General features: G+C 32.6%; 1 protein-coding gene across 1 annotated transcript in view; it reads left to right on the plus strand.

The window, feature by feature from the left end:
• Window positions 1–8,563, plus strand: part of ADAMDEC1 (ADAM like decysin 1) — a 17,752-nt gene extending 9,189 nt beyond the window's left edge. Inside the window, 6 exon segments of the mRNA XM_011360288.2 lie at window positions 1,341–1,510; window positions 1,875–1,956; window positions 2,651–2,781; window positions 3,551–3,728; window positions 6,505–6,590; window positions 8,179–8,563. Coding sequence (XP_011358590.2) covers window positions 1,341–1,510; window positions 1,875–1,956; window positions 2,651–2,781; window positions 3,551–3,728; window positions 6,505–6,590; window positions 8,179–8,185 — 654 coding nt within the window. The 3' untranslated portion in view covers window positions 8,186–8,563.
• The last annotated feature ends 487 nt before the right edge of the window (window positions 8,564–9,050 follow it).

The following is a 9,050-nucleotide window of genomic DNA, read 5'->3' on the forward strand; positions in this document are numbered from 1 at the left end:
TGTCTCAGCAATGATATATGGCAGACTAGTGTGCTCAGCAATGACTGGTATAGATAAAGGTAAAGCCAGGATATTTACTTATCCTTCAATATAATTTCTCTCTGAAAAAAAAAAAAAGAATCTTTTTGTAAGCTTTTTAATCTTTTAGGATGAAGATAATCATTAACAATGTTCTTTTACACTTTGTAAAGCAAGAAGACTTTCTTCAAGCTGAAAAATACATTGATCTCTTTTTGGTGCTGGATAATGCTTTCGTGAGTATGAATGTGTGTGCTTCTTGGCCAGCTAAGGCAGCTTTTAAGTTTTCTTATCAAGCGAACACAAGCTATAAACTATTCTAGCCTGTTCACCTGATTGTTTTCTCTGTTCTACATGCCTTGCCAGCAATAGTTTTCACTCACCCACTGCTTTAGAATCCATCTGCTACCAAAATATTCAGATATTGAAAATATACTTAAAATCAGATAACTACAGGACGTCAACTACAATATTGAAAAACAAACCAAAAAAAGGAATGGGTTATTAAAATATTTTGTTAAATTTTTGCCGTATTTGCTTTACAAATTCTACTTTGTATGTAAATATAAAGTAAATATAAAACTATACATACTTTACAAATTATATTTACATATACAAAAGCTGCTGGAATCTGTGATTCTAACTAGCAATTATCGCTTTGTAATCAAATTTTAATATTATTGAATTTGTTTAAAAACATCGACATTGTTAGTTTGATTTATTCAGTGTAAAAATGAATAACACTGAAATTTTATATGAATGCTTAATTTTTCTTTAACCAAAAAATATTTACATCTTAAATAGAAACACAGACTTGAAACACAGAGTAGTATATAAGGTAGACATGGAATGAATAGACACTTGTTTACATTGATATATATAATTTTTCTCAACATGTAGACTTCTATGCCCCATCAGCTTCTCGCTTTAATTTGCTGTTTTAATTATAATTTGCATTTTGTATTTTACAGTATAACATATATAAGGGGAATCTAACTTTGATAAGAAGTTTTGTGTTTGATGTGATGAACCTACTCAATGTGGTAAGACATTTGTCCTGTAAACATGCGTTTCCACATGGGAGCCTGGGGCCTTCCTATGGTTTCACCAAATAAGGAGTTGGGAGGATCACAATGGCTTAACGTCAACGGTTTGGGGAAATTTAGCAGATAAGGATGAACATCAAGGTAAAATCAAAGGCAACTTCTAGGATTTCTGTTTTCAAAATGGGATATATTTATTTATCACTTGTGGTCAGCAAAGGATCAAAAACACTAAAGACATCTCAAAAATTTTTATGAAGAAAAATGCTCTTCCCACAGATTTATAACACCATAGATGTTCAAGTTGCCTTGGTTGGTATGGAAATATGGTCTGATGGTGATAAGATAAAGGTGGTACCCAACACAGGCATCACCTTTAACAACTTTGTGAACTGGCATCGTTCTAACCTGAGGAAAATGAAGGTCCATGACCATACTCAGCTACTCAGGTGAGCACACGCAGGCCAAGGCCAGGCATAGGAAGGCAGAGTGGATAGTTATTGTAAAGGTTTCTTGGTAGCGATTACTGTTCAATTATATCTCCCCCAATGAGTTGTCAGGGAGCCTGAAGTTCTACCACTAACAATTTACCTGTGAGATTATCGGAGACCCGTATCAGATCACTAAAATGGACTCTTGGATGTGGGATGACCATCTGTGGTCATTATAATGCTATAGAACTACAGAAGCTTTTCTGGGGCCTAGTGAATATAAAAAGGGTGGAGCAAACAAGGGAAATTTAAAACATAATTGGCCAAAACTAATGGTTCCTAAGACTCAGATCGTGACAATGTACCTGTAATTTTCACACAGTGGAATTGAATTCAGCAACCGACGTGTAGGAATGGCAGCCTCAAATTCCTTGTGCTCTCCATCTTCGGTTTCTGTTATAGAGGTTTGTAAACTTATAGTAAGGCTTACTATGCTTCTATATCCTCTGCAAAGACCAACATAATGCCTTGTATAGAGTTAGGACAATGAACATTTGCTGAGGCAGTAAATAAAAGTAGAAATGAAACTACTAGTAGCCCATTATACTGAAGGTTCCTTGGATTGTGAAAAAGAATATTTCACTACATTTGTCTTCCTAGAAGGCTACCCCCCTCACTTGGTGTTAGGGTGTAAGAACAGGAAGATCGGAAGAGAAAGGGAATACAAGTCCCCTCTGCGGTCTGAGCCAACTTCAAATTAATCATCGTATCGATGGCCAGAGAGGTCAGACAGGTGCATGTTGGTATGACATGGTCAAGCACTACCAATGTCATAGGCATTATTGCTACAGGTTTTGGAGGCCTTCGAGTACATCTTATGGTATCTTCGCATCCTACGAAGAATGTATTTACTTTAATTTAACCATGGTTTACAGAGAACTTATGATTAGTTCAGCAAATTTTTGATTGAGCACTGACTTGATGGTTGGATTCATGAGAGTCAATCATTTTAAATGTTTATTCAACATTTTACAATAACTGATGACAGGAAAAGGGACTAAATGACTATTTTTTATCTGTCAAACTACTGAACATTGGCAACAGTTAAGAATTAACTGAATAAAAAAAGAAGTAATAGATGTTTCTATTTTTTTTCAGGCTAAAAAAAAGAAAAATGTGGCTCTCGTAGGAGTGATGTCACATGAGTTGGGTCATGTCTTAGGTATGCCTGATGTTCCGTTTTACACCAAGTGTCCTTCTGGGAGTTGTGTGATGAATCAATATCTGAGGTGAGACCTTGTCATCCAAGAATTCAGATATAGTCTATACAGTTGGATAGGCATTTTTTTTTTTTTTACCAAGGGCTGCATATCCCATTAATTCACCCTCCAGCCTCTTGATGCACAAGTTTTACCAGCTATCAGGGCTCATTATTTAAAATGTCCAAAAAATACCAAAATAGAGCTTAAGTATGATGACCATGTTATTTTAACGTAAAATAATTTTAACTTTAAATAATATATTTTCTAAAAATATTTATCTAATTAAGATGATGACAATTATCCCTATTGCCAATCAATCAATCCTTTTGTCATGTTATTACTAATTACCTTCCAATGCTGAACATTTTGTAAGGACTTGGGATTTAAAAAAAGGAATAAAACATACCTTGCTCTTGCAATACTCATGAATAGGAAAAGAAATATGTTCATAGAAACTCTAAGTCTGCAATTATGTCCTTTCACTAGTTTATTGTTATTATCACTTACCTCTCAGTCTCTTAATGATAACAAATGGCGAAGCTCATCAGTGCTGCCAATTAGAGAGTGCTGAATCCATGCAGGAATTTAAATTCTTCCAGCTCTACAACCGAGTGTCTAGGAAAACGGTTTTCCAACCAGTCTGGTAGGCATGCTCTGTCGCCTTCCACATATAACACAGTGCAGTCCTAAACAGAAACTAAATTTGGGATTTCTACTGAACCAGGTAATAATGTTAGACAAGTTAGATTCCCACAGTCATTTATCATGGTATTTATGATTTTTCTTCTGGACACAGTTCAAAATTCCCAAAGGATTTCAGTACATCCTGCCGCTCAAGTTTTGAAAGATACATTTCATCTCAAAAACCAAAGTGCCTGCTGCAAGCACCAATTCCTGCAAATATAATAACAAAGCCAGTGTGTGGGAACCAACTTCTGGAAGTGGGAGAAGAATGTGACTGTGGCTTTCCTAAGGTTTGAAAATATTCACGGTTTAAAATACTTATTAGAGAGTGATTATGGCATGTTTCCTTTTTCTTTTTTTAAAAAATGTTCTTTTGAAAATTCTGAAGACACAAGTTTGGCATTATAGTAAACGGTAGACTTGCATATGTGTTTTTGGCACTGATTTTTGTCGTCTTTTGAAAGGCATTTCAAAAGCCAGGATATGCTTATGGCATGACTGTATGAAGTTCAATGTAAAGAAGTAAATCATTAACTACAACATGTCACTTATGATTTTTTTCCTAGGTATATTAGTCAGAAATTCCTAAATCACATAAAGGCATAATTGATCATCAGTTGAGCAATAATAATTACAGATCAAGAAATTAATTCTCTCCATAGAAAGAGTTGGTCGTCTCTCATCAAGCCAATGTGTAAACCAGGCAGTAAATAAAACGGAAGAGAAAAAAAAAATTACATGCACCTGTAGAAAATGGGTTACTAACACAGAGCATATAATTCTGCTAATATTTATAAAATCTGAACCCTTCAAGGCACCAGTGTACTCTAAAGAATCTTTCTGATGGAATATTTGCTAGCAACCCCGTACTAAGTTTTTAAGAGAGCATTCTATTTTCTTAGCAATTTTCATTTACTTTTAAGACCAACAAAAGGCTAATATTTGAAGAGATATTCTATGTGTCAATCTGCAAAATGCTTTTATATACATCATTTCTTTTATTACTCACAACAAACTGACAGAATAGGTTTTGTTTTCATCCCAATTTAGAGAAGAAGCAGTGAGACTCAGAAAAGTTAAAGAGCTAGTTCCAATGATAAAAAGCTGGTAATGGGTGAAACCCACTGCAACCCAAGATTTATCCATTACTTTAAGAGGCTCTATTAAAAAGAGGAAAGCACATAATCTCTCTGTGCTTCAGTTTATTTAGAAATTCCAAGCTGTTTAATTATATTAGAAGATTACCATTATAACTTAATCTTTTATGAAGAATATTGCCAATATTCTAATAATTATTATAAGATAGAATTTTAGAAATGATTTGATACTTTATAATAAATTAAACGTAAGTTTATCTCATTCTTTCTTGATCATTTATTGGGTGGAAACAGTTGAAGTTGTTCATAATCTTAGGTACTTTTAATTTCAGCAGGCAAATGCCATACATAGCTTATATACTTTAGAGTATCCTTTAGCAAATAATCCAGTTTCCCATGATCTAATATGCCATTTTATTATTTTTATGTACAGATATAGGTATTTTTTTAGGTTTTTAAAATGATCATTCTATGTGTCTAGATATTATAACACAAACATTATATGTTTTTAATAATTGTAATTATACAATGCATTTTAATATCTTTAATGGTAACTCTCTTCATCGACATACAATTTTTTTTTTCATAATTTACATAGCAATTCTTTAGCATTAATGCTTCCATATAACTTGTAGTATTTTTTTTTTTTTTTTGGTCAGTTTGCCCAAAAATACAATTGAGAGTCTGAATGAAATACATTAAATTCATATTTCACTCTGGAGGCCACTACCATGTTCACAATATTAAGCATGGTCTTAAAAGACAATTTGCTTTGGAAGTCTCTCAGGAAAATTATGTATAAAGTTCTTCATGTGATTCTGGCACATTTTGAAATCTTATTCTGAAATATTTTATATGTATACATTTTTGCTATTACTATATGTAAGGTTTTCTTTATTTTAAGTTCTAATTTATTATTGCTTTTTATGTTATTTGATTATTATCTTAACCAGCTAGCTATCTTAGTGACTCGCCCACTATTTTTTTGAGTTGATCCTCTATTTATTCCAGGTCAAGAATTTTATCACATACAAATAATGGAACGTGATTTATACTTCCCAATTATTACACTCTTATATTTTTTTCTTGTCTCATAGCACTGGTCAGAATTTCCATACAAATATAGACTATAAATAATTCTTATTTCTTATTTTATTGGATATGCCTTTACTATTAGATAGATTTTTTTTATCATGATGATTCATAATTTTGTTTATAATTTGTTTATATATGCCTAAAAAATTCAATAAAGGCCACTGAGTTTTTACCAACTGATTTTTTCCCATCTATCACAATAATGGTTGTTTTTTCCCCTTAGTCTCCTAATATGATGGATTATATTACTTTATTCTGTACAGTTGAGACACCCTTGCATTTTTGGTAAACAAACAAACAAACAAACAAAAGAATGCTGCATAGTTGTAATGAAGAGTTATTATATGAATAAAGTGGTATTTTACTAATATTTTCAAGTTTTTACATTTATATTCATAAATGTAAATTGTATATGTATGTGTATGTGTGTGTGTGTGTGTGTGTGTGTGTGTGTGTGTGTGTGTGTTTGTATTCATTACCAGTTCTCATTATCAGAATTATGCAGGCTTGGTAAAATGAAGTGAAGATTTAAAATATTTTTTCCTCTATGTTCAAACAGTTTTAATAGTATAGAAATATTCTCCCTTAAGGTTTTAAATTAATTTACATGTATTAATTTACATGTATTATAGGCCAAATTTATTTGAGGTGGTTCTTGAGTAACTCTATTTCTGGCTTTTTGAGAAGTCGTTTTCATTACTCCTAACATTTTTTTTCTTATTATTAACTTGGTCATTTCCACTGCAATTTGTAAAGCAGAGTAATTGAGTTTAAAAACTAACATTGTATTGCCATCTTGTACCAACATTGCATGTACCTAGTCTACACGGGAAAACAATGCTGAACCCACTTTCCTATTGTCTGTGCTTTAAAGGAATGCAGGAATGCTTGCTGTGAGGCCAGGACCTGCAAGTTAAAGCCGGAAGCTGACTGTAGAGAAAATACTCTTAACGATATCACGTGAGACCTTGAGCTTTTGTCTTTGCTGTCAAATATTTTCTCACTTTTATTTCAGATTTGAGAAAGATGTGCCACTGTGTTCTGTAATACATTTGAAAAGAAATTTTTAAAATGACACAATTTCAGAAAGGAAAACAAAAATCATTATAAATATAAATTACTCAAGGTTGTATGTATACTAATATGCTAATGAGAAAATGGCTAATTTGTCATCTGGGAGATTATAACTGCTGAAATCTGCACTAAAAATTGTATAGATTTCTGTTAGGTAGTGATGACTTTAATAGGAACTAAGATAAGAGAAAGAAAAGTTTGTTTTTAAAAAGGTTTGATTGTTGAGCAAATTTTATTCATGGTTAAGAGCTGATACTTGTAGAGCAAGGTAGTCAGGAAATCAATAACATGTAAGAACACATTATAAGATTTGATTGTTTTATTCCTTTTTTATTTTACTAAAATTTTTATTTTATTTTTAATTGTTTATTTTTATTAAAAGTTAACATACAATATTATATTAATTTCAGGTGTACAACATAGTGATGCAACATTTATATACAATGTGATCTCGCGATAAATCTAGTCTGGCATCCTGTAAAGTTATTACAGTATTATTGACTATAGTCCCTATGCTGTACATACATTATTATCCACGGGCTTATTTATTTTATTACTGGAAGTTTGCACCTCTTAGTCCCCTTCGAACAAACAAAACAAAACAGAAACGGACTCGTAGATACAGAGAACAAACTGATGGTCGCCAGAGGGGAAGGGGATGGAGAAATATGAACAAAACTGTATTCCTTTTAGACTGTTTCAGTAAACTATAATTGACATTTTTTGTGTGTGTTTTATACAATCCTCTATGAATTGGGCTAGGGAACCCATTTGCATTGAATATGGTATTCATTTCAGTGAAAAATATTCTTTGAATTTAAAAATGGTAATAACAACAACAAATCATAAGTAGGGGAAAGACTCAGGATACATTATATGGAAGCAGTTATCTCTACTCCTATTTCCTGAATATTTTCTAGGATTGAAACTGGAGAGAGGTTATAAAGGGAACAATTGATTCAAACACCATTGACTATCACTCTCTCAGGAAGAGACCGGCAAGGTCATAGACAAGGAACACTGCTCATTTATTTATAAGGCACCACTCACACAGCTGATACCCTGGTGGGATCCATTCTGCAGGAAATTCTAGAAACTGTGCCCATCTTCTAATTCTGTCACAGAGACTGGAGCACAGCATCTCAAAAAATATCCATTCAACTCTTTAGGGGCTTGGAATTATAGGTGGGCAAACTCCATTACTGGGAAAGATTAGTGATTTTGTATCATGGAAGGAAAATTGGACCTGGCCTCAGGAAACTTTAATTCTTTTCTTAGTTCTGCCCAAAATGAGCTGAGGGACTTTAAGCCAAGTTATGTAATTAGTTTTCTAACCTGTGAAATGGAGGTAATGATATTGTCTCTCAGTAGGGTTGTTAGTATTATTTAAACTCTATAAATGTTATCATTATTACATAACATTTTATAATTCATATTAACCATGGTTTCCAAACTTTTTTTTCCTTTTGACCAGAGAGTGAATGAAAAAATCTACTTCACTGAACTGCTACCTGCCAGGACAAGAATCAAGAAATCTAAACATACTGGATTCTTGTGTATTTTTGCCTTTGCACTTAGATGTATTTTGCTTTTTATTTGTCATTATCCTTTCTATATTTTTTCCAGTCCAGCCAATAGGTGAATAGATGTGCTTAGAGAAGTTGCCTGTTTTCTAAGACCTGATCTACAGTATATTTTTAAGGATCATGAAGCTATCGCTTAGCTCTGCTCTTTGCAAAACAAAAGAAATTAGCTCTAGACCAAAATACTTTAAAATGTACGGCTGAATTACATGCAGAGTTACTCCAGGCTTGTAAAACTACAAATGACTTTTATTTTAACCCCATTTTCATTTTATCAGTTATAGCCCATGAAAAAAATAAAATCACTTGCTAAGTGAAGCCTTTAGTTCATGCGTTATTACTTCTCTGTCTTTTACTGGCTATGCTCTTAGAAGTGTGGTACTTTTCTATACCATATCAAGACTTATTAAATATAAACATTTTGATTTTATCGTGTATAATCCTTTCACCATCACATGTAATATTAATATTGAGAAGTCTGCATTCCTTACATTTTAACTCAACCATCAAGGAATGCTTTATTCATCTATTGATTTAATGAATTGTAATGTTAATGAATAAAAACACAATTTGGGGGGGATTTTCTGCATGGTCATTTTCAAAAATCAGTATTTTTAAGCTCTGTTGTAGGTCTGTGCTAGGTGTGGAAATGAGGGAAAAAAGTCACATCTTTTAATGCTTAAAATGAAATGACTTGAAGCCAGTCACACAAGAGGACTAGATTTCTCTCTGAGGTTTCTTTCTCTAAATACTTTTTAACAAT

The sequence above is a fragment of the Pteropus vampyrus genome, unplaced genomic scaffold, assembly GCF_000151845.1.
Source record: "Pteropus vampyrus isolate Shadow unplaced genomic scaffold, Pvam_2.0 Scaffold53, whole genome shotgun sequence".
Classification (NCBI taxonomy): Eukaryota; Metazoa; Chordata; class Mammalia; order Chiroptera; family Pteropodidae; genus Pteropus; species Pteropus vampyrus.